Raw genomic sequence first — 25,685 nt, forward strand, 5'->3', positions numbered from 1 at the left:
GACTAGTCAGTCAGTCACCTACAGACAGGTATCAATCGGATTGATTGATTTGTTTGGCTTAAATTAAAAGTATCTGGTGTTGTTTATAGATTTGCAAGATCGTAAGACTTAAAAGTACAACATTATTTGAGCTAAAACGGGTTACATTACACGGGGTTATCGTTCACACCAAGCCGAACCAAGCCGAACTAAGGACCAGGAGAGGGGACCCGGAGATGTCCAATGAATCTCCCCAGAACAGCACCGACGACACGGACAGAACCACCCCGGAGAAGGAGCCGATACAGACGGCGATGTCCGCTAGCGGTGTCTCCGCCTCCGGAGGAGGAGGTCCATCCACGCCGCGACGGAACCACCACCCGTCCGAGTCGGAGCAACAGGCGGGGATGCAGGCGGGGTTCGCCCGGCTGTGCAGCCGCGACGCCGCGGAGAGAGGAGAGGCTCTGGAGGTGCTGAGTCAAGCCGTGCTGGCCTGCCTGGACCTGGACCGGCCCGGTTCGGGTTCGTCCCTGGACCAGCACACACTCCTGCGGCTGCTGCGGCTGTCCCGGTCCTGTCCTCTGGAGAACGTCCGCCTCAGAGCCACAGAGCTGCTGCACAGCGCACAGGTAAACACTATGAAAGCATCCCACCATGATGGAGAAACACCGGTCAAATATTACAATACAATATTTGGAAAACGGTGTTGAGTATTGATTTAAAGCAGTGGTTGGTTTTCAACCTTTTTCGCGTCAAGGACCCCCAAATTGACACATATTAGCCCACGGACCCCCATTTGAAAAGATATGCCAGGGACTCAACCATTTTAATTTCTTGGGGGTCCCAATCTACACTGTATCATCATCATTAGTGTTCATTTAACGGGTCCATTTGGTTCCATTTGTGTGTACACTCAGTTACATACACTTAAGGGTCAATTTGGTTTAACTATTCATTTGGCTGGGGACCCCCTCCCTGAAACCCCCTCAAGGACCACTGGTTGAGAACCACTGATTTAAAGTATACATGATTAGAACATGATTGAACAATTAAGGTTTAATATTTCTTTAATTGCTTCAAATTGCTACAAAACCTGCATCATTTTGGGGCATAAATAAGAAATTTGAAGGATAAAATTAAGTCTGATAATGATGTACCGTGTATGTTCACATCATGGATTTATATTACATAACATCTTTTTTCAAATATTTGATTTTATATTTAACATTTTGGACAAAATATCTCATTTTACATGGAGGTCCCCACTCTTAAGTTAACCCCTGTCAACATAGGCTATATAAAACATCCACCAAGATGGAAAGAGAAACTATACATGTTGAGACATGTGCCTGGGCAATGAAGGGATTCGGAGGAAATGTGACACATTTAATATGGTAAATACGAGTTTTAGTTTTTTTTGGGAGATGTGCACATCCATGATCTCCCAAATACATTTCTGGTGGAAATGCATTCATCAGCTTGATTGATTTACTGTATTTGATAGATTAAAATACAATGCACCTGTAATCTAGCCTACCTATAATCTAGTGATATATTAGGTACTATCTATACATTATGCATAGCATATGACTTATATCTCCACTGCTCTTTGCTCTTGAGCTCGATCAGGTCTTTATTCATTCTTTATCGGGACAGAATGAGATCATCAGAGGAATGACGTCCTGGTACTTGACATTTCACCTCCCCAAAAAAGAAACATGATTAATTTGCAAGTGACTAAAGGCCCACACAGCTGCTGCGTGCGGGGTGCGTGCGGTGCGTGTGTGATTAATTAATTTCTTATCGTATTGCTGGGTAATTTCATCAGACAGTGAAGCAGAGAGAGGAAGGGGGGGGGGTAGGAGGAGGTGATGCAAGACCGTGTAGAGATGTGCACAAACAAGCAGCCAGCAGGCCCCGCCCCCCCGTGGTGGCCCCGCCCCCCGCGCGGTCCCCTGCTGAAAAACACGCCGAGTCTAAGGTTGCCATGTCTGCTTATTATAAGCGACGTTTGGCTTGTTTTTCCTGTAAAGTTGCTTGAAAATATTGGTTGTTGCAGCAGGTTGCGTTTTATTTGGGCTTGTTTTCAAAGTGTAGTTTATTTGGGCTTTCTAATGACATGGACCCCCTAATAATTTTGTTAAAAAGGTTGAAGTACTATATAATCTGATAGTAATCATTGCTACAGAGAGTTTGTTCGGTCACAGGGTGAGGGGTCTCTCCAGCTCTTTAGTAAACAGAATATAGTACATTTTCAGGTAGGTGACAACATTTATGCCAATCAGGAGAGAGCACTGAAAATGTATTTTCTGTTTATTAAAGAGCTGGAGAGACATGGGAGACTCCTTTTACTGAACAAACACTCTATAGCAATAAGTACTATCAGAATTTAGAGCTATTTAACACTTATGTTAACCAAAGAAAATCACTTACCCTACCTTTTCATATGTATTTGGATATATTTTGTGCCAGGGATGCCCATACAAGATTCATGTATTTAAAATGTTTTAAAAACATACAACATTTCCCCTGTTTTTCCCCACCCAAGATTCTTTTGAAAATAGCCGATCTACAAGCTCACAACGCGCCGCGATGCAACACGTTGTGAGCTTGCAGATCGGCTATTTTCAAATTTCCGCTGTATATAGGTTTAAAGGGCTCGTGTAGCCGGTAACAGGATGGGTGGGCATCAAGGAAAGAGTGGGCACCTCGGTCTCGGTGTTAAATTGACTATTTTTTCAAAAATGTTAAATTAAATATTTGGAGAATGTTTTAATGTAAAGTATACATGATTACAACATGCTTAAACATTCGCCAATTAAGGTCTAATACTTCTACAATTGCTACAAATTGCTACAAAACCTGTATAAAATTAAGTCTGATAATGATGTATTGATGTATAATGATGATTCAAATATATATATTTTTTTACATTTTGGACAAAATAGCCAATTTTGGGCAAAACTTAGTGTATATATCGCTCTATCTATCTATCTATCTATCTATCTATCTATCTATAAGCCTCTATATATTTTTTAAAGTGAACATTTGTAACTCAAATCTTTTCTTCTGGGGGTCCCTGGAACAAAATAGTTTGAGATGGGGTTCCGCGGCCAAATACATATCATTTTGGGGGTCCTTGACATGAAAAAGTTTGAGAACCACTTGCTCTATTCAATTCAATGTTTTTATAGACCTGGTTGCTCGTTTCTCTCGCAAAACCAAACCTGGCAACAGTGACACCGGGCGGACACACCCCCGTCCCGTTTCAATAGCCACTGACTGCTGCCTGTAGAAAACAAAGGTGGCTGACAGTGGCTGTTGGTGTTGCTTTGCTTATTATGCTGCCTTCTGGCGTGGATTTGTCCTCCTCACTCAACATCAACAACAAGGGGGATTTGTTTTTAAAGACATTTCTCGCCGATCTGCTAAACATGACGGTGAGTGTTGTGCCTGGTTTGTTGTGTAGAGTTAAGTTAGTTAGTAGTGGATTGATTGCCTGTGAAGTTATGAAACAGGGCTCTCCAGTTACAAACAGTTGCTGCACTGTAACTCTGTTAAGTAGGTTACTGTAAGTAGGTCCAGTCCAGTTATAGGAGGGGGTGCAGCTGTCCTGTCCAGTGTCCACACACTTCTTCTTTGTGAGTTGCCCAAAATGACTTTCTCTGCTGTAATAATAATAGCCTGGAAGGAAACTTTTATTCACTGAAAAAAAGTCACTAAATCCTTTTGGAAGTGGAATGGAAATAATCGTGGAAACATAAACAGCATCTATAGAATCTTTTTTTATTTAGTGTATTGTCGCCTTTTTTCTTTTTTGCTTTCTCTTCTGCACTGTAACTGTATCTGTTTTTTTCTTTTACTTATATTGTTTTATACATCCTAATGTCATTGTATAATTGTGTTTCCTTTGCTTGAAAGTCTTAGTAAAGCACACTGAATTGCCCTGTTGTTGAAATGTGCTATACAAATAAAACTGCCGTGCCTTCTGTTAAGAACTGTGATTGACAGAACATTCCACACTTGAGACTAAGAGAGACTTTGTTCTTTGTTCTTTACTTTCCTATGTTTTTAATCTTGTTTGTTCTCCATGTTGTTGTTGTTGTTGTTCAGGAGCGAGGAGTTGAGGTTCCCCGTGCTCTGGCCTCGGGTCCAAGTGCCTTCATTCCTGCTAAAGAGGTAAAGTTCTCATACTCCTATCTCAGGATACAAGAAGAGTGACTGGGCTCCTTGATCTAAAATTGGCTATTTTGTCCAAAATGTTAAAATATGACAAATGGTCTGAAGTAATGTAAAGTATACATGATTGGCACATGCATGCTACATCATTATCAAACCTAAATGTATCCTTCAACTTGTTGTTTATGCCGAAAATGATTGGATAAACAGGTTTTGTAGCAATTTGTTGCAATTGTAGAGAAATGTTAGGCCTTAATTGGTGATGTTCAAGCATGTTCACAATCACGTCATGTATACTTTACATTACTGAACCCATTCAGACTGCGCTATGAGCTTGTAGATTTGCTATTTTTGAAAAATCATGAAAATCTTTGAATATATATTTTTTAAAGCGAACATTTGTAACTCAAATCTTTGCTTCTGGGGGTCCCTGTAACTAAATATTTTGAGATGGGGTTCCTTGGCCAAATACATATAATGTTGGGGGTCCTTGACATGAAAAAGTTTGAGAACCACTGATATTATAGCAACATAACGTGATTCAGAAAAACTGTTTAGATTTAGAAGACATTTTGTAGAATCGGCCTCAGGTCTTAACTCTTTTTAAAAAAAATGTATTTGACCCAAAGACCAAGGAGGGTTTTTCGAAGATCTAGACTCCCATCCACTTCCTTGTTAACTTAAAACTTAAACATTCTGTATCTCGGCTCCTGAATGCTTTTTTTTTTCAATGAAAAATCTCGGGCAGTGGGCAAACGCGGCCAGCAATAATTCAGGTAGTGAATGAGTTAATGGGTCAAGACCATTTTCCAAATATTCAATCTTTTCACATAAATAGACAATTTTACATCGAAGTGCCACTGCCCACTCACAGGCTGTTATGAAAAGTCCCAACTGTGAAAATGGATGAGAGTTTTTCAAATGGTAACACTTCTCATTGCATCACTTTTAATGGGAAAGCTCAGATGAAGTGAAACTGAAGTGACTCATCCAATTGAAAAAGGCTTGTAGTTACCCTGTAAAGTGCCCCGTCCTATCTCTCCTAATATTGATTTTTCGGTATCAGAATACTGGATTCCTTTGCACTGTCTTGTCTTGTTTATCAGTGTAACTGATCATGGATTAAATATAATAGATACTGGTCTTTGAGGGTTACTCACCAAAACCTGTTTAGTATATATGGTTTATGGAGAGAATGCCTATTTCAGCCTTTTGCTAATTTAGATAAAATGTCATTTAGACAGATGCCAGGTTAAATGGTTGACCTGACATCCTATAGTGTGTATAGTTTCAATGTATAAATTGTTTATTTTTTGATATTATAATGTTTGGACTAGATTACTGAGGCACTCCACTGTCTCTATGCATTTGATGTATTACCGTGTGCTTACCTTGCTTACTGTAAGTAGCTCTGGATTAAGAGTGTCTGCTGTAGCCTAATAGCCTCTATAAAACAGAATTTAATTCATGCATGTTGTACTTATTCACAAGCAGAATTTATGAAGCAGGCCATACAAATCTAAACTGAACTTAAATAGATGTTTTGAATTTATGAAGGATGAACATAAACAGTGACGTGACTGAAAATGAGCTGTGAAAAACAGCATCACATAAAAGTAGGTCTGTTATGTTACAGTGTGTTTAACAACATACAGTAGCCTGAACCCTGAACTCACCAGACGGGGACTTTTACTGTCTAGTTACACTGTAGTAGGAGCTCTGGTGGCAAAGTGCAACCAAATTACATCAGATCCTGTTTATTTGGAAATATCACACCTCTACCACTCACCAGCGTCACTTTAGTTTCTACATAAGCAAATTTTCCCTAATGTTAGAATAAAAAAAAAATGGCCGATCTACAAGCTCACAACGAGTCCCATCGTGACTCATTATGAGTTTATAGATCTACTACTTTTGCTATATTCAGACATTTCTGAATTTCACCTACAATAAGTCATTTAAAGTAATTTCAATACTATTAGATTCAAGTACACAAATAGAGTTTCTAACTTTGATGCTTTGTATGGCCCTGTTAATGTGAACCTTTCAGCAATATTTGTAATAGATGCATCATTATCAGTCCTCATGAGGGGATTATTAAGGCTAGGCTATTTTAAATCTTATTTGCAGAATACATTATTTATAGAGACGACAGGGTGAAAGTGGTTAGTGAACAAATACAACAAGCAAAACAAGTATGTTTGTTTTGTTGATGAAATGCTGAGCATTTGAAATATTCAGAAGTTGCTTGTAATATGAGTCATATTTGCCAATAACCGTTGCAAAACAAACAAAGTGAAGGGCAGTATATGACCAGAAGTATTTCAATTGCATATAAAGTTGCAGAGCAAGCATGCTAGATATGAAAATAACATGTTTTGGGTGTTTTTTAGTGAGTGTTTTTGGTGACATATTTACTTCCCCTTCCAGAGTGTAAGCTTCCCTGAGAGATTTGATTCTATTTTTGGTCAGAGGCGATCGTTTCGTTGGAAAAGAAAGAGAAAATAAGGCCCAGTGTGAGTTAGGTCAGAATTCCCATTTTTAAAGAGGTGTTTTATGTACCCTTTATCATTGAGAATCAGAAGGGGAAGAACATTGGTGAAACATGAAGGTCTTTTTTGACAGATAACTGGCTCATACCTCTAGGAAACAAAGCATAATGGATACATAACATTAGCCTCACCTCATTGTCTCAAAGTGTGTGTGTTGATCAAAGCGCAGCCGTGGAAACATGTCTTTCTTGTTCCAAACTGCATCCTCTGCTCACAGTAGAGAAGGACTGCTTACTATCCGTTGTTTTCTTAGTGATTGTTCTATCGATTACTTTTATGATTAATCAACAAGCATGTTTTTTTTAAAAGATATCGTTGCTATCAGGAAGAAAACTCTTATCTCCATATTCTAACCTTTTTGTGTTTTTTGTAAATTAACGCCCTACTTACAGCGTCACACAAAAGCATCAAAAGTAGCAGATCTACAAGCTCGAAACGCGTCTGCTACTTTAGCTATTTTTTAATTTGAACCCTGTTTTGGACATGTGAGGTTTCCACCGACAGACGATATTTTACATCAAGAAATGGACACAAAAATATTCTTATTGATTTTCTATTATCAACAAAATCGATCAGTCTAATTAACCACTTAAGCCCTGTTTTCTACTTAGCAGTACAGCGGCGTCATGCAAAAATAGCTAATCTGCAAGCTCACAACACGTCGCATTGCAATTTTGGAAAATCTTTGGAAAACAACTCAATTTCATTCACCACCGCCCCCCCAAATTGATTATTTCATGAATGTATATTTTTTTATATACATGAAAACTAAGAGGATTGGAGGTTAAAAGCCAGCTTTATAAAGGTGACTTCTCAGAAGGGATTTAAAATGGGGCACAGACTCAGCAAGCCTTAATGTAGCTGGGCTGTAGCCAGCTAGCTGGCATCGAGTCAGTCCATGTGTGCCACCTAATATGCCCGTGCCAACTGTTTTAATTAAAAATGACTGGCAGGGTGTTACAGAAGGGGAAAGTGTAAGTGAATTTCGATGAATGTGTTCACCCCGCTGACGTTGGCAGTCAGCAGTGTGTGTCCGGGCGGCTTATAGCTGCCACCAGGGCCGTGTTAATGTCAAAATGCGCACTAGGCAACGGACAGTTTTCGGGCCCCCCCCCCCAGCGCACATGCACGCGCGCGCGCGCGCGAAATTTTGAGGTTATTTCGCGGATTGTGGCCGTTTTTGGGCGTTTCTTTGTTACTTTATTTCGGTTTTAGGGTTAGGGTTAGGGTTAGGGTTAGGTTAGGCTTATGTTATTTAATAAAAAAAAAAAAAAAAAAAAACTTTTTAATTTAAAAAAAACATTTTTTTGGGGGCATTTTTCGGCCCCCCCCCCCCGACAAGACATAGGCATGTGCCTACATTGCCTGTGCATAAACACGGCCCTGGCTGCCACTGAAACTTTGCCAGCGATTATGCGAGTGTGCAGTTCTTTAATGACTTTGTCAGGAGCTTCGACGGCGTAGTCGTTTTGTAGTTTTTATAATGCATGTGCGTGGATTAAAGTCCTCAGTCTCATTTGGATTCCATAGCAGTCAGCGTTGTCTTCTGTGAAAGAATGTTGCGCACCGAAAATAGCAGATCTACAAGCCCCACAACACGTCGCGCTGCGACGTGTTGTGAGCTTGTAGATCGGCTATCTTCGGTTATTAGTTATTTTCAGATTTTAAAGAGTTTTTGAAGAGGTCAAACACAATCCGCGAAATAACCGCAAAACTTTATTTCGGTTTTAGGGTTAGGGTTAGGGTTAGGGTTAGGTTAGGCTTATGTTATTTAATAAAAAAAAAAAAAAAAAAAAACTTTTTAATTAAAAAAAAAAGTTAGTGTTAATAATAACCCCTAGTTATTTTCAGATTTTAAAGAGTTTTTGAAGAGGTCAAACAAGCAATAGAATACATGTTTAGAAGCATATTCCATAAACATGAATCCTCTCAGAAATGTGACTGGTGGCGTGTTCCGTAACTGAGGTTATTTTGGCTGTTGTGTTGACGTAAAGAGGTGCTCCACTCCTCCATAAACCGGCTCGGCGGTTGTTTACGAGAGCGCTGACAGCGCCACTCGCCTGTCACTTGCATTATCGAAAGACACGACTCCAAAGATCAGCTGTCAAACCTGATAAGACTGTGAAAGCATTTGCTGTGTGTCTCTCTGGGTCATATAACATTCTTATTTCTTTTCAAAATCTTTTTTATTAGATTTTTAGAAAAATCCCCAGGCGGAGTCGGGTATGTTTTTTTTCGGACAGAGGTGATAGAACATTCATAGTGAAAAAAACTAAACAAATAAAAACAATAATGAATAAAAGCAGAACAAAGACATGGTGAGTATGAATTGAGAAACTTTATAGGTTACAACAACTGCAATTTAGCTTTTTTGAAGTTACGATGTATTATGTTAGAAAGTGTGTTAAAAACATCTCTCTAGAACAGTTGCAACACAGGGCACACCTGGGTCATAAGTTCATAACATTCTTAACCACATGAACCCTAGCATCCCTGTTCTAGGCATGTCATAATATAGGCGAACATTCTGCAAAAGTGAAGATTCAGCTGTTTTTGTTAATGTGCACTATAACTGCATATGGTGCACATTTAAATCCTGCTGTGTTAACTTCCCAGACTCTGCGAGTCTGTGAATGTAGAATTAACCCAAATGGACCCTTTATCATTTTGGGCCCATTTCTATTACTCCCAGAGTTAAGTTTACTTGAGCTGTGAGCTCATGACAGCGGCTTGCAAGGCTATGTGATTCTTGAGTCCACTCAGATTGACTATTTCAAAATCACTTTCAATGCCATTTTTCCCCAAACGTTTTTGATTGAATGCTTTATTAACAGTTTGCAAAAAGTACAGAAGCACGGTTACACAATAATTCTAAAAGGATAACACAAAAAGCCCTAAGGGCTTGTTTCCATTGTGGTCCTATGTGTTCAATTCATCAAGACGTATAAAGACATACAATACTATACTATAAGAAATCATCAATACTAGGAGCAGTAAAAGTATATTTACCGAAAAACAGTGGGTGTGTAATTTCTTTTGGAAAGCTAGAAGACTTTTCCAGTCCAGTTGCAAATTGCGGACGGCAGGTGCTCTTTTTAAGGCGGTTTTGAAGGAGGGTAGTTAATCGCACCTTTTGATGGCTGGTGGTGGTAGGGCATTCCACATTTTGGTGGCATAATAGTAGAAAGAATTCATCCCCATGTTTGTTCCGAATCGGGGAGGAACAAGATCAGTGGAGCTCCCTCTGGTGTTGTGCCCGTGGGCGTTTAAGTAAGTTTGTTATCCAAAATAATGACCTCATCCTTGCTTATGACTACATTGTTACTGACATACTGTCTAATCGTGAACTCTCGTAACTTACTAAGGTTGGTGTTTGACCTTAAAATGACAAATTGTTATCTGAAAGCCAAAGACAATTATTGCTGAGCTCTGTGCCAAGGACGCTTTCTTTCAACCTGAAACTTGTCCCTGTCTGAACTGAAGCCAGGAGAGCTGAGTCTTCTGAGGACAAGAACAAGACATTTATGCTTTATTCAGATAGGTCAGACTCAGTCTAGAAAGACAGAAAACCCAACAGCAGAGAGAGGCGAGATATGAGGGAGTCAAATTCAAACGTGGGTGCTTGCACTCACAAGAAAACATGGTTACACGGCTGAGCCACCCCAAATAATTCTTAATTTGTCTAAACTGTCAAAGCAAACGTACAGAATGTTTAGAGACAATTTCAGTCCCCTCTGGCTCAGGTACATGATTGTATACATTTTTTAGGGAGGGTACCTTATTATAAAGTCATCAGTGTCATCTGCCAGTGTTCAATGAATTTACCTCTCCTCGGACAGACCAACGTTTGCGTTTCGACCTAACAGGTCTTCCTCAGCGTTATTGTGTGCTGGCTGTTTACTCAGTTTCATGATATTGTTGAGCCGTAGCACCTAAGATTTTGTGTGAGTGATGCGGGTGTTCTGCTTTGCAGTGCTTTCTCTCAACTTCAATTAATAAAAGATGACTTTGCATGTGTAGATCCTGAAGGAGGGTCCTGACCAGGGAGTCCTGATGGAAGCCTTCCTGTCATTGGGCCGTCTGGACCACATCACCATGGTGATGGCGCTGCACCCGGCCTATCTCAGCTGCTTCCTGTCTACCCAGCATGCCTTGCTGGAGATGGACGGCCCACTGCCCCGTCACTGGAGACACTACATTGTTGTCATGGTGAGGGAAAAAAAAAAAAACTTGTTTTCTGTTTCACCCCTTTTTCTCCCCAATTTAGTCGTTATGCCAATTAATTCCTCCCCACACTTATTTCTGTGTTGTCACTGCTGTTGTATTCTACTGACTCACCTGTCAGTGAGGAGCCCCCACCGGGAGGATGTAGAGCCTTCGTTCTACTCCTCCTGCCCAACACTCCCTGCTGACAGGTGCCGCCCCCCCCCTCCCCAGCCCATAGGAATACTTGCAGTGACTATTATCACCCTCCCCCGAACACGGGCCAATTGTGTTCGTATATCCGTGCATCCGACAAAGCCGGATGCACCACGGTGGATTCGAACCCACAACCTCCACGGTGGTGGGCAGGCACTTTACCACTGCACCACCGAGTACCGAAAAACGTTTTAATACCACGAGCTCTGAGCCGTCTGGTGCGTTATTCTAAACTCATAATAAAACCGCATAAAAAAGTGTAATGAACCGTAAACAACAATTAACACAGAAAATGTAAGCTAAATTAGAAAACATCAATAAACAAAGACAGTAGATAAAAACATGGGGCATGGGTGCGATGAAAAGCAGTCTAAATTCGTTCAAAGGCTAGGGAGAAGAGGTGAGTTTTTAGTCTAGATTTCAAAGTGTCAAGGACGGGGGGCAGATCTGACTGGAAGTGGAAAGGCTGTTCCATAGTTTTGAACCAGCCACACAGGGAAGGCTCGGTCACACTTTAGTTTGAGGCGGGTTCGTGGGACCTTGAGAAGCATCTGAGTGGAGGATCTCGGTGGCCTGGGGTTATCGCGGGGGGAGATTAGACCAGAGATATATGTTGACGCAAGACCATTAAGTGCTTTAAAAACAAATAAAAGAATCTTAAAGTCAGCGCGGAATCTGACTGGAAGCCAGTGGAGGGAGGCCAACCTCTGGGAACTATTATTGATAGACTTCCATGATACTCCATTTCTGTAAATAAATTGTTGTTGCACTGGAGGGAACAGAGTCGTCGCCACTGTCTCTCTCCATCTCCCTGGAGGTGGATTTTCTTCTCAGAGGGTAATTGTGAAAGGGAAAGAACTATCCAAACAGTGCAAAATGCTAAGCTGTTTATAAATGTCTCCCCTGCTGTCTGAATAATAACAGGGTGTACAAATGAAGCACAGTTCTTGTCATGATTGCAGTATACAGCGAAATCATCCCAATGTGATGCATATTGTTTTCTCATCAGTCTCATGCTGCCATATTATTACCTTGATTAGTATTCACTGATGTATTCCTGAGTGCCCTTTATCCAGGTAATGCAGCTGAAGACCATGACCTACATTAATGGCCATCATACCATGTGTTTGCAGCTGCTGTTGCATATTTGGCCTTTAGGAAGGCCAAATATGCAATAATGAGCTTGTGTGAGCTCTTGACTTATAAATAAGAATGATGATATCCATCCATAGCGGGCGTGATTAAAAAGCTCATAGCGCGGCACCAAGTGCAGCGCTCGTGAACATTTGTGTTTTAAAGCAAATGTTTGTAACTCCGATCTGTGCTTCTGGGGGTCCCTGGAACAACATATTTTGAGATGGGGGTCCATGGCCAAATACGTATCATTTTGGGGGTCCTTGACATGGAAAAGCTGGAGTACCACTGATCTAGCAACATACTGTTAGGATTTGGAAAGCATTTTTAGATACGTATGTGGTGAAGGCTGGTCATACGTTATTTTAATGACGTCATATGCACTAATGTGTGCACGCACGTGTACGGCACGCGCAAGATCACGAATGCGCTCTGACCAGGCCATTTTGTGTGTGTGTGTGTGTGCACGTGCGTGTGTGTGTGTGTGTCAGCGCGATGCTGATTAGGCTATGGCCTCTGAAACACATTTGATGTTTCATGCGTGTTGGTCACAGAAGGTGGTGATACGCCGGCGTAGCGGCGCGCAGCAGACCACTACTACACCAGTGGAGCTGTGTGTGTGCACAGTGCTTGGAACAAGGCCAGGCGAGTAGAGAATGCAAATGGCCTTGGCCTACTGCCGTTTTGGGTATGTTGCTATTACTAATGCCAGAAGGTTGCCCAAGGTAAACAGGGACCTTCATCTGACACTCGGCATAGAAACAATGACCCACATACTGTACACATAGGCCTCAGTATATCTTCGCTGTCGGGGGAGAAACGTCTTATCTCCACATCCTAGCTTTTTGTGTTTGTTTGTACATTAATGCCCTACTTGAACATACTACAGCGTCACACAAAAGCATCAAACATAGCAGATCCACAAGCTCGAAACGTGGTGCTAAGCGACGCGTTTTGAGCTTGTAGATCTGCTGCTGAATTTGAATCCTGTAAAGTAACGGTTTTTGGACATATGATGTTTCCACCCGACAGACGATATAATATACACTTTGTTCAAGTGAACACGGGTCAATAGTTAACAAAGGGGTGGAGTAAGGCCTGGAATAGGTTTTTAAAAGCAGTAAAGGAAGTGGTAAGCTATTCCAGTTTGCTGCAAATTGGGAGGGAACTTAACTTCTGACTTCAAGAATCAAGTGAATAAAGTTTATTTGTCACTACTGGGTACAGGTTAAAGTATTGAAATGCAAGTGTGGTAAGGTCCACACATACTGAGCAGCAACAATAAATATAAACATATAATAAAGATAACGATAATAAAGATAAAGTCCCCTGAGGAATTTCTATAGCAGCAATAGGTGTGGGAGTACCTTAGTGTGGATTCACAGTGTTTCCTCTAGGATGAAGTTGTAGCGGTGTTGGTGAACAGCCACGTGCACGTGCAAAAAAAATAAACAAAAATTGGTGCTCAAAATGTATTTTTTAAATTATTATTTATAAAATAATATGTTACAAATATTAAGACATAAGATGGAACCATCTTCCATTGTAAAAAAGGGAACACAAATAATTTACAGAAAAATTAAACTGTGGTGCTCAAATTTAAGCTGTGGTGGTGCACTACGGTTAAATGCGTCTAGGGGAAACATTGATTCATATAACGTGCAATAAGGCGTAACCATGTATGTATACAGATTGATTTGTATTGCATATCGTCGCTCTCTGGTGGAAACCTCATGTGTCCAGCAACGATTTATATACATTGTATAATCATTTTCACAATGAAAAGTATTATTGTGAAAAATGCAATTGCCAAATTTGCCATTTCAGTTACTAATATCCACTACATTTCAACAAACCTGGCATCCCCACTTCAGTGAATGTCTGTTCACGAGAGACGTTTCCAACTCAGAACCACGTAGTTCAGGGAAACAAATTTGAGTTTTGTCAAGTAGGACATTTCTGTCCTACTTGACACGTTGTTTATATTGGACTGGAGGGGGTTTCACCATAGCATGCCGTGGTAAAGTTCAACTTGTTTGAACTCTGGGCGTATGGCACTGAGCTCTGTGTCCGTGCCAAGCCACATCGGGGCTCTTCTGCTGCGCAGCACTTGGCACCAGCTGTACTGATTGCCCTGCCGTGTGTCAAACTGCCTAACCCATCAATTGGTGCTGCCGATAGTCGTTAACGTTACTTTCCTACAAACTGTAAAGCTTGCACAAAAATTCTGCAAGAATAGGTGAAGCGTATTGGTCAGTGCCGAGGAAACTGTTTGAGATGTCACCTTGACTGGAGGCGTCTCTATCTGAGGCGTTCTCTCATGACTAAATCATAGAAAAAAAACGTTTTTTCTTTTGTTTCTAGCCACAGCATTATTGTGTCAATTTTCCACTGACTCAAGCGTTTGTCTATTTACTAAACATCGCACGCTCCTCATTCTGCGATTACGCTACAGTTAACGACCAGAATGTAAAGAAAAATAGGGTTCTTCTGACTAATAAAGTGCAGTCGGAAACTGAGTGCAAACCTTGTGAACGCAGGCCTGGAAACGTGATGGAATTGGGACCTTATTCAAATACTTTGAGAGATGTTATGGAAAAATATGGAGAAGGGGCCTTATTCAACCTTATTCAAATACTCTGAGAAATGTTATGGAAACACAAGTGTTTACTGTCAAGCTGCAGCTGCTGGTACAGTAGGTGTAATTATCTGACGAGGGAAATATCTGAACTGTGTAACAATTACAGAATACAGAAGTCTCAGTTATAGCCTGACCCATACCAGATCCGATGCAAAGACTATGATGGCAAATATTTATAAAAATTGAATAAGCTAAATTTGTCGGTAACCATTTAAAACCGGGGAAGCATCTGTGCCATTTTTAAATTTTAGCATTGGCTATTCAAAAATAGCAGATATACATTACAAGCTCACAGCGAATCACTTCAAGCCGCGCAAGATCTTGAAAGTGGGTTAACAAACAAATACAATGATAAGGCATGGGATGGCAGCTAACTTATCCTGTTGTTTATTTATATTTCCATTGCTCAACCATCAACGCTGCTTTTAAAAAAACATGTCCTAGACATTACCTGAGCCTCCTCTTCACTTCAGAATAGGCATTCATGTAATTGAAAATATGTATATAAACACTTCTGGGAATAAACTGATGGAATTAAATGTATTGATACAGTGTACTGTATGTATCATATCGTCTCTGTCAGGTGGAAACCTTGTATGTCCAAAACGGTTACTTTTCAGGATTCAAAATGAGCAAACGTTGCAGATCTACAAGCTCAAAACGTGTCGCTTCGAGCTTGTGGATCTGCTGCGTTTGATGCTTTTGTGTGACGCTGTAATGTGATCAAGTAAGGCGTTAATTTACTGGGGGAAAAAACACTAAGTTAGAATATGGAGATAGGAGGATTCTGCCTGACAGCGACGATGATGTATTACTGATGGACCACAATAGAAAGAAGCCCCCTTCGGGGTTCGGGGACCCCCAGGGGTCCTTGAGGGAGTTCCAGGGGGTCCCCAGCTAAATGATGGATAGTTAGGAACCATATATTCCCTTATGGGTCTGTAACTCTGAGAGTGTACAAATGGAATAATTTGTACACTCTCTGAGTTAAATTAACATTGATTTTACAATATAAATTGGGGTTCCAGAGATAGAAATGTTGTTAAATGGGGTTCCGTAGCCTAATGCGTGTCAAACTGGGGGTCCTTGAAATTGAAAATCGCTGAAATCGTTGAGATTCGCTGCTTATAGAGCCGTAAAAATCTTCTCTTATGGGGGTCCCTGGCATATCTTTTCAAATGGGCGTCCGCGGGCTACTAGGTGTCAAATTTGGGGGTCCTTGACATGAAACAGGGTTGAAAACCACTGGTTTATGATGACATAGCGTGGTAGTAGCGCTTGCTAAGCTAACGATGTGCTGGCTCCTCCCTCTCCGCAGGCGGCAGCGCGCCACCAGTGCTCCTACCTCATCCAGCAGCACAGCGCCAGCTTCTTGGAGGCGGGCGGCGACGAGGGCTGGCTGAGGAGCCTGGAACACGTGCCCGCCAAGCTGAGCAGCCTGCACACCCTCAACAAGCTGCTGGCGCACAGGCCCTGGCTCATCACACAGGAGCACATCCAGGTCACACCCACACCCTCACACACACTGGCACACGACCACACACACACAAACACACACGCTCACACACACTGGCACACGACCACACACACACACACACACACACACACACACACACACACACACACACACACACACTCACACACACTGGCACACGACCACACACACACGCACACGCTCACACACACACACACACACACACACACACACACCCTCACACACACTGGCACACGACCACACACACACTAGGCCTGTCACAATTATTATCGCCTAATGGCAATTATTTGAGATAATCGCATTTCGTTTTTTCATGATCCTTTCCGTGTTGAAAAATGTTCATACATTTTTCAAATATAGTGGAAATAGCAGATCTTCAAGCTCACGATGTGTCACGATGCGAGCTTGTAGATCTGATTTTTTCCACTGTTCATGTTTTTTTTTTAAAGTATAAAGTTATTAAATGAAGCCTAGAAGCCAATCAGAAATGTCATTTTTATTCATAATGTTCAACGACAGAAACACAATTAAATCGTTAATCGTATTAATCATGAAATAAAATGTTATAACCGTGACAGCCCAACACACTGTCTGGCACACGCACACACATTTTTAGGACCGGTATTACATTTAAAAAAAAGAAATGCAACATCTCAGTAAAATATAGGTGATGTCTGTGTGAGTTGTTTTATAGTGGGGGGAAAAATACATAAATATTTTCAATTGTCTAACAACAAAACAACTTCTTGAACCATAAAACAGCACGCACACACGCACGCACTCTGTAATTCTTGCAATCTGCATCTCTTCTCTCTGTACACATGATAATGATGTAAACTGATTTGAGGTTTAGGCATATGCTTTATATACGTTACATAAAGGGATGCGAATGGAATCTTTTGTTTAAAGTGCTTACTTTTCAATACGTTTTCGAGCTGGACAAGAATGTAAGCTATTATCTTTTGTTCACAGTTTTAACTTTTAAATGGAAGCTGATGACACCTGTTTTCTATGCATTTGGACGGGCACTAATGTTGAGTTATCCTAGTAATCACCGTCTATCAGCATGTAGACTTTACACCCTCTCTCTCCCCCCCCCCCCCCCCCCCTTAACCCTGCAGGAGTTGGTATGTCCCGGGGCGGAGTCTCGCTGGTCATTGGCCGAGCTGATCCACGCGGTGATCCTGATGGCGCACACCCACTCGCTGTCCTCCTTCGTGTGGGGGTGTGGCCTGAACCCGGAGCCGGACCACGTGGGAGGCCACGCCTTCCACCCTCCCTCGCCCAACCACGTGCCCCGCAGCCCTCACAGCCCCGCCCACGAGGACGGCAGACAAGAGGTGGGCTTGGCGTTGGGGTTAATCAGGGTCCTTCAAGGGCGGATACAAAAATATACATGCTTCCATTCGTTTTCAATGGAAGCCAGCGACATTAAAGGAGTAGTTCACCCAAAAAAATACTTATTTTCTATCAATTACACACCCCATGAAGCCTTGAATTCATGGATTTTTTTCGGGGGTTTTGTCGCATTCCTAAGCCAATGATTTAATTACCGGCGGAAAGATGGTAATGTATCCGATAGGAGACACAAAGTAAACTCTTTTGAGTCTCCTACCGGAAATGCACCCGGTCATCAAATTTGGTTGGGGAGGAGGTGGCTTAAATGGATAAAACACTTGCATTGTTTGATTGAAAGAAACCGCTTTTTCCAACTCCATCTCTCTCTCTCTCTCTCTCTCCCTCTTTCTCTCCATCCCCCCCCGCCCTCCCCCAGCTGGTGGACGGAGGTATGGAGGTAGAGGTGCTGATGAAGAGGATGGTGGAGCTGCAGCAACAAGAGGAGGAATGCACACAGGAAGAGATGCTCACTCGCTTTGAGAGGGAGAGGAGTGAGAGCATACCTACAGGTGTGTGTGTGCGTCAGTATGCATGTCCGTGTGTGTGTGTGTGTGTGTGTGTATTAGTGTTACTATGTATTTGAGAACCAAATGTCCCCACGTATAGTAGAATTTGAGCAAGAGACATTGTGAGGACACGGTAGGCAATTCCAGGCACATGGAATAACCTACTGCTTCGTAAAAATGAATCATTTTAGTCCTCTAGTTGTTTTTGGGGTATTATATTGTACTCTGCATTTATCTCAGCCTAACTATTAGTAGCAGTTGCTCCTGCGCCTCCTGAGCGCCCCTGAGTGAGTGATGATTTAAAGTTAATGTAACATTAAGGATTTTTTTGGGGCACGGTGGCGCAGTCGGTAGCGCTGTCGCCTCACAGCTAGAAGGTCCCCCCCCCCTCTGTCGGGTGATAAGAAGGCTTGTTTGCTCTCATGCATTGAAGGAGGCATGAGCTCGGCTCTGGGCTCTCGCTAGGCTGGCAGAGGGAGTGTAGCGCCAAGGATTACTTAGACAATTGGCACTGGGTGAAAAAGATGGGGTTGGAAAATCGTGGGATAAAAATGTAGAAGAAAAAAAACATCGAGAAATGTAGTGTGTGTGTGTGTGTGTGTGTAGATATAGATAGATAATTGATATCTATCAATTATCTAATCTTTCCATTTGTTGATTACTCTAATTCACGTTGTTTATGTATACAGTACCTTATCATAACGTTCTGTGTGTGTTGTGTGTGTGTGTGTGTGTGTGTAGCGGTTGTGCGCGGAGCGCCGCCTGATCTCGTGTTACGTCTGGTGGAGAATCCAGAGTTCAGCTACGAGGACTTTGCACCCAGAGGAGAGCAGGCCCCTCCCACCATGAGAGCCCAGGTAATGCATCACTGGGCGTATACCATTGTGTATATACACGGTATATAGCATGTTAATTTATTCATCTTTCAAATAAAACGCTAAATGTGTAAGACACTATAATGTTAATGATTTAAAGTAGATCTGGGGAGACAGATTTAAATTTATTTGGCTGTTCAAAAATAGCAGATATACAAGCTCATAGCACGGCACCGAGTGCCGCGCTATGAGCTTGTAGATCTTGTAAACAAACATTTGTGACTCAAATCTTTGCTTCCCTGGAACAACTTTTTTTTAGATGGAGGGTCTGCGGCCGAATACATACCATTTTTGGGGTCCTTGACATGAAAAAGTTTGAGAACCACTGATATTATAGCAACAAAAAAAAACTGATAGGATTTAGAAGACATTTGTAGAATCCCCAGAAGCAAAGATTTTAGTTAAACAAATTTTAACAAATATATATACATTTCATGTCAAGGACCCCTAAAATGATATGTATTCGGCCGCGGACCCCCATCTAAAAAAAAGTTTGTTTTAATGTACAAATGTTCGTTTAAAAAATATATATTCGAAGATTTGCACAATTTTTCACGACTTTTCTAAAATAGCAGATCTACAAGCTCATAGCGCAGATAGATCTGCTATTTTTTAAAGTAGATATGGGCAGAATGGAGGATACAAAAATGGTAATTCATGTTATTCTGATTCTGTGTGTGTGTGTGTGTAGGACTACTCCTGGGAGGACCATGGTTACTCTCTGGTGAACAGGCTCCTCCCAGATATGGGCCAGCTGCTAGATGAGAAGTTCCAGGTACGTTTTTAACCTTTAAACCCTGAGTCTCCTGAGCCTGGTCTCTCGTCACCTTTCACTTACTAGCAGTAACAGCCATTAGCCGAACCGCTGACACAGATCTAATATAGGACACATGCCTAATCTAATCGTCTGACTCAGCGATAAACAGCGGCCGCTGGCCGAGATCGAGATTGCCGCCGGGGGTTCGTTAAGTGGGAGTTGGAGCGATGCCGATGCAGTGATGAAACTGCCCCTGAAAGATGTTATCCGGAACCTATTTTAATGCATACAATTTTATTTTAGCCAATCTGTATGGTAGAGTGTGTTACACCATTAAGACCTGAAGTCGATTCTACTAATGTCTTCTAAATCACAGTTTTCTGAAAAATGTATGTTTCTATATCAGTGGTTCTCAAACTTTTTCATGTCAAGGACCCTCAAAATGATATGTATTTGACCGCCGACCCCCATCTCAAAGTATGTTGTTCCAGGGACCCCCAGATGCAAAGATTTGAGTTAAAAATGTTCGCTTTAAAATAATATATATTCAAAGATTTGCACACATTTTCACGATAAAAAAAAAAATAGCAGATCTACAAGCTCGAGTGCCGCGCTATGAGCTTGTATATCTGCTATTTTTAAATAGCCAAAGTGTAAAATAATGCTTTTTAGCTCAAATCAAAAAGTGACACAGATGCACCAAAGTGTAAAATAATGCTTTTTAGCTCAAATCAAAAAGTGACACAGATGCATTCCAGGTCTTAATGGGTTAATATAATAGGCTCTGTGGATAGCTCTAGTCCTGGGTTTCTAAGATGGCAAACTTGTTTTCCGTTTTTCGTTTCAGTTTCCCATAGCTTTCTTTGATTGGCCCTGGCTGGTCTGGTCTTCTATACCGGAGACCTGGGTTGAAATCCCGGGTAGGACGTTAAACTTACGGATTATTGTTGATGATGAGGCTGAATCTTCTCTCTCTCTGTCCCTCTCTATGTCTCTCTCTCTGTCTCTCTCTCTGTCTTTCTCTCTGTCTCTCTCTATGTCTCTCTCTCTCTCTAGATTGCCATTAACATGACGTACCACAGGATGGCCATGCATGAAGGGGTGGACACCCACACTCTGAGGAAAGCTCTGTGGAACTACATCCACTGTCTCTACGGTATCCGGTTAGTGGCCTTTATATACATCTACATCTAACAGTCAATACCTCGACAGCACTGACTTAATTACGCCTGTAGCCCACTTTTTGGCACAGGCCACGAACAGATGCCCTCCAGGCTTTGCGAGGAATACCTTGACAGTTAGTGATGGATTAATCATTTCTCCCGTACGTCCGAGTGAATTCCTGATTGGAGAATACCAATATAACCCCCAGACGGAATATTCACTGTATCTTAACCACATGTTTCCCTATGCTGGGGAGAACAATGGCCGAAAATTTAGTGAAGAGATTTGGTGTAGAGGGGGAAAAAAGGAGTGGACCTAGTATAGAGCCCTGGGGGACCCCGGACAATGAAGTTATAGTGTTATAGAAGTTGCCTATCATTCCATTCCTACTAGAAAGAAATCCCATGTTGTGACTGTGTAGTTTTTTATAGAGTCCCTGTAACTGTTTTGTGTGTGTGTGGGGGTGTGTGTCGGGGGGGATTGTACATTGGACCACAGTCTGGAAGAGGCATTCCTTTTACCAAGGTGCTAAAGTACCAGCGCCTTGAGGATGCTATTATACAGCTTGGTTACAAATGTGTTCATATTTGGAAGCCTCTGTAATGTCCATAAATTAGTTGTGAGAGGCCTGCAGATTGCAGGAATGCCCAAGCCAAGAGCTATAAGGCATTGGCTAAACTCTGTTCAGTGTCTGTGATAATTGGCAGTCGCCACATATGGAGGAGACGATGCTTCCTGTATCCGTGATCTGTATCCTGAAACACTTGTTGTTGAGTTTCCTCAAGTTTGTGCATCTACTATCGTTTGTGTTCAAGAATGTCTTGTTAAATGTGAACGCAAATAAAGATGTTAAATGTGTGTGTGTGTGTGTGTGTGTGCGCAGCTACGACGATTATGACTATGGAGAGGTCAACGTGCTGCTGGAGCGCTCTCTGAAGGTCTTTGTCAAAACCGTGGCCTGTCACCCTGAGCAGACGACCGCACGCGTCTACCACAGCTTCTGGAGGCACTTCAGACATTCAGAGAAGGTACGGACTCCCACAGGAAGGCATTTAATTCTTCATGTCTTGTTTTGTTTTTTTGCGCTAAAAATCATGAATGGCGGTGAAGTGACGTGTGGTGATCAGACTCTTGACGTTTGTGGCGAGGTAGTGCATAATGTTAAACTGCAGAGTCTAAACACAAATAGTGGAAATTAAAGTGGGTCAAAAAAGAACAAAGTTAAGACCAGTGGCTGCCCAACTAAGATCTCGCCTCCCCTAAAAAACCCAAATAACCCGAAAAGGTGTCATTGCGTGCTTAATGTCCTCAAAGTCACGCATCCAACAAGCTGTTCCAGAGCTGTTCCAGAGATAATGGCCAAAACATCTTGAAAACGGCCACTTTTGCCGATTTTCGATTGAGTTGAGATTTATTTTTTGGGAGTAATAGAGGGGGCGCCTGCCCTAAATGTAAATCCTGGGGACGCCACTGGTTAAGACAAAACAAGTAAATGAATAAAACTAAATACAATACAATGCAGCACAATAATAAAATACAAATTTGTAAAAGGGCAAGTCGAACCAAACAATCGTTGATAAAAGCCATGCTAAAAAGGTCCATCAGGTTCTCCATCACGTTCTCCCGACAGGCCATTCCTCAGACTTCCCCTGTGGGGTCTTAGACCCTTGGAGCAAATTCCCAGTGTACCTGAAGGATCTAGTGGTTATCTGCCTTAAAACCATGTCGGATATAATCGGGAGTGAGACCATTAAGTGATTTGTTGACCAACATACAAAACATCTTAAAATCTATTTTCTAAAGCCAACCACGTAGCCAGTTTTAAAATGGATATAAATAATGTGCTTTCCTTCTGGTCCTGGTCAACACGCGGCCGGCTGAATTTGTACAAGTTGTAGTTGATTTATGGATTTTCTCAGTTGACCAGAAAGGGAGAGTATTCACTATGCTATGCACTGTCTAGTTGCATTGACCTGAAAGAGAAACGGATGCACTCTGGCAATACGTTTTAAGTGGTTTGGTCTGTATTCTGAGTGTCAGTGACTTCAGTTTTAGAGGTCAATTTCTCGCTCTGTGCCTCTGCGGCTCCTTAACTTCTGTTTTGTGCTGGTTCAGATGAAAGAAAACTCTCAGCCATCCGAGCATTAATGTCTGAAATACACTTTTATGGAGGGCAATCAATAGGGCTTGTGTCATCAGGACACAGCGATATAGACTTGAGTGTTGTCGGGGCGGCGAAAACTGTGAAAATTGATCTCATGTCTCCTGATGATGCTGTCATGGGAGACCCACTCTCAACACTTTAATCCTACCATTGAATGTCACCCGACCCTGGCTCGGCTCCACCATCCTGACTTTGTTGTTGTGTCCTCTTTATCTCCACAGATCCACGCCAACATCATAGTCCTGGAAGCCAGACTGCAGGCTGCCCTCCTCTACACGCTGAGAGCCATCACACATTACATGAGATGACACACACACACACACACACACACACACACACACACACACACACACACACACACACACACACACACGTATATTTAAATGCTGTTCCTGAGCCAGCTGTTTTGCACCAGTGCGTAAGGCATGACACTACATAAATACACGCACACACATGCACACACACATACGCACACACACGGTACATACGCACACTATAGTGAATGTTTCTGTTCTGAATGTCCTAAAATGTCAAAGGATAATCAATGTTGTATATGTGTGATTTTTATTTTTTATTTTATTTGGGTTGGGAGGGGTATTTAAAAAAAGATAGATAGAAAGAAAGAGAAAAGCCAACCCCCTTCTCGTTACTGTTTTGCACTGAACATAGTCAAAGTTTAAGACCTCCTCCTCCTCTCCCCCATTTCCTCTGGCTCCACTCGAGCTTCAGGGTGTTTAAAAAAAACGGCCACAAACGCAGGGAGATGCATATCGGGGGGGGGGGGGGGGGGCACCAGGCCAGGTACTGTATGGAGGTGGATGGAGTTTGGCCTGGCACAGAGGACGTCATTTCAGAAAGAAAAAAAAACAAGCAAGCACTTTTTTTTGAAGTAATTTCAAAAATAGCGGAAAATAGCCGATCTACGAGCTCACAACACGTCGCATCGCGACGCGCTGTGAGCTTGTAGATCGGCTATTTTCGCTATTTTTGGGGGGAATTAAAAGAGAAAAATGAGAACGTTTGTAAATGTTCACCTATGATGACATACCCATAGCCTGGAATCCAGACTGATACGTTCCGCTCAGATGGCGTTTTTAAATTTTGACTTAATGCTTCTCAGTCTGGGAAGTGTCCTCGGACGAAAGGGGCGGGGTCTCGGGACACCCAGGCGCCGAGGATTCTGATTGGTCTGTGGGCGGGGGCGGGACCAGAACCTTCCATTGTAATGGTCTGTTGGCGGGGCGGATACGATCAGATCCTTCCAATGTTAAATTCGAGCCACTTCCATTCTTAACCTAGATTCGTTGAGAACTATCCAATCAGCCATGACGTGCCAACGTAACGGGTGACGTTGAGAAACGAGCGGCCAGACTGACAAAGCGAAGTGAAAAAAATTAATAAGTCTGCTTAACGGAGCGAGATCAGTCTGGATTCCAGGCTAAACTTGACCATAGACAACTAGTTTGAAAGACGGTGTTTAATGAATGTATGGTTCCAGACAGGAAAACACGAGTTCTATATAATGTTTGTGTGTTACATATCACCATGGGGATTGAGATGTAGTAAAAAAAATCTGTATCTGCAAAAAAAACATGTCAGAGGTGGAGAAAATATCTTCTCTGTCGGGTGGAAACCTCATATGTCCAAAACTGTTTATTTTCAGGATTCAAAAATATCAGGACTAGCAGATCGACGAGGCGCGTCTCGAGCTTGTGGATCTGCTACTTTTGCTGTAGTATGATCAAGTAGGGCGTTAATTTACAAAAAAAAACACAAGTATGGAGATAAGAGGTTCCTGCCCGATAGCAACGATATTACAAGTGAATTTGACCTACATATCGAATATTAACCCATTTAGACCTGAGGCGATTCTTCTTTTTTTTTTTCAAAATCGAAAAAAAATCTAAAACATTTTTTCCCCCGAGATTTTTCAAAAATAGCAGATCTACAAGCTCATAGCGCGGCACTCGGTGCCGCGCTATGAGCTTGTATATCTGCTATTTTTGAATAGCCAAAGAAGTCTAAAGTGACACAAATGCGTTCCAGGTCTAAGGAGAGGTGGCAATTGCCCAAATGAAGCCCCTGGCCTAGCATTACGTTGCTGTCGTCGGGCAGAAACCTCTTATCTCCATATTCTAACTTTTTGTGTTTTTTCGTAAATGAACGCCCTACTTGGATCATACTGAGCTTGTAGATCTGCTACTTTTGGATATGAATCCTGGAAAAGTATAACCGTTTTGGACATGTAAGGTTTCTACCCGACAGAGACGATTATTACCTGTGTTGTTCATCCTCAAACAGTTTTTCCTCTCAGTATTTTGTTGTTGTCGTTGTTGTTGTCCTGGTTGAATTGGACTCTTGATCGTATCATTTCTGTTCACAATGCCTGGCGTTGGCCTCCATGTTTCTCTTTATCTGTAGC

The 25,685-nt window shown here is 41.9% G+C and overlaps 1 protein-coding gene across 2 annotated transcripts in view; it reads left to right on the forward strand.

The window, feature by feature from the left end:
* The window catches only part of sesn2 (sestrin 2), a 24,418-nt gene extending 234 nt beyond the window's left edge, over positions 1 to 24,184 (forward strand). Inside the window, exons 1-11 of one of the 2 annotated variants that reach the window (XM_084079645.1) lie at positions 1 to 608; positions 4,093 to 4,158; positions 10,731 to 10,919; positions 16,223 to 16,405; positions 17,521 to 17,739; positions 18,174 to 18,306; positions 19,045 to 19,160; positions 19,870 to 19,953; positions 20,992 to 21,098; positions 21,983 to 22,127; positions 23,485 to 24,184. The exon at positions 1 to 608 is cut by the window's left edge and continues 234 nt beyond it. In XM_084079645.1, coding sequence (XP_083935771.1) covers positions 216 to 608; positions 4,093 to 4,158; positions 10,731 to 10,919; positions 16,223 to 16,405; positions 17,521 to 17,739; positions 18,174 to 18,306; positions 19,045 to 19,160; positions 19,870 to 19,953; positions 20,992 to 21,098; positions 21,983 to 22,127; positions 23,485 to 23,571 — 1,722 coding nt within the window. In that variant the 5' untranslated portion in view covers positions 1 to 215 and the 3' untranslated portion in view covers positions 23,572 to 24,184. Of the gene's footprint in view, positions 609 to 3,293; positions 3,420 to 4,092; positions 4,159 to 10,730; positions 10,920 to 16,222; positions 16,406 to 17,520; positions 17,740 to 18,173; positions 18,307 to 19,044; positions 19,161 to 19,869; positions 19,954 to 20,991; positions 21,099 to 21,982; positions 22,128 to 23,484 lie in introns of those variants that run through there. The other variant, XM_084079646.1, reaches the window with a different exon arrangement.
* Positions 24,185 to 25,685: the final 1,501 nt, after the last annotated feature.

Source organism: Gymnoscopelus microlampas (assembly GCF_963454915.1).
Source record: "Gymnoscopelus microlampas genome assembly, chromosome: 15".
NCBI classification, from domain to species: Eukaryota; Metazoa; Chordata; class Actinopteri; order Myctophiformes; family Myctophidae; genus Gymnoscopelus; species Gymnoscopelus microlampas.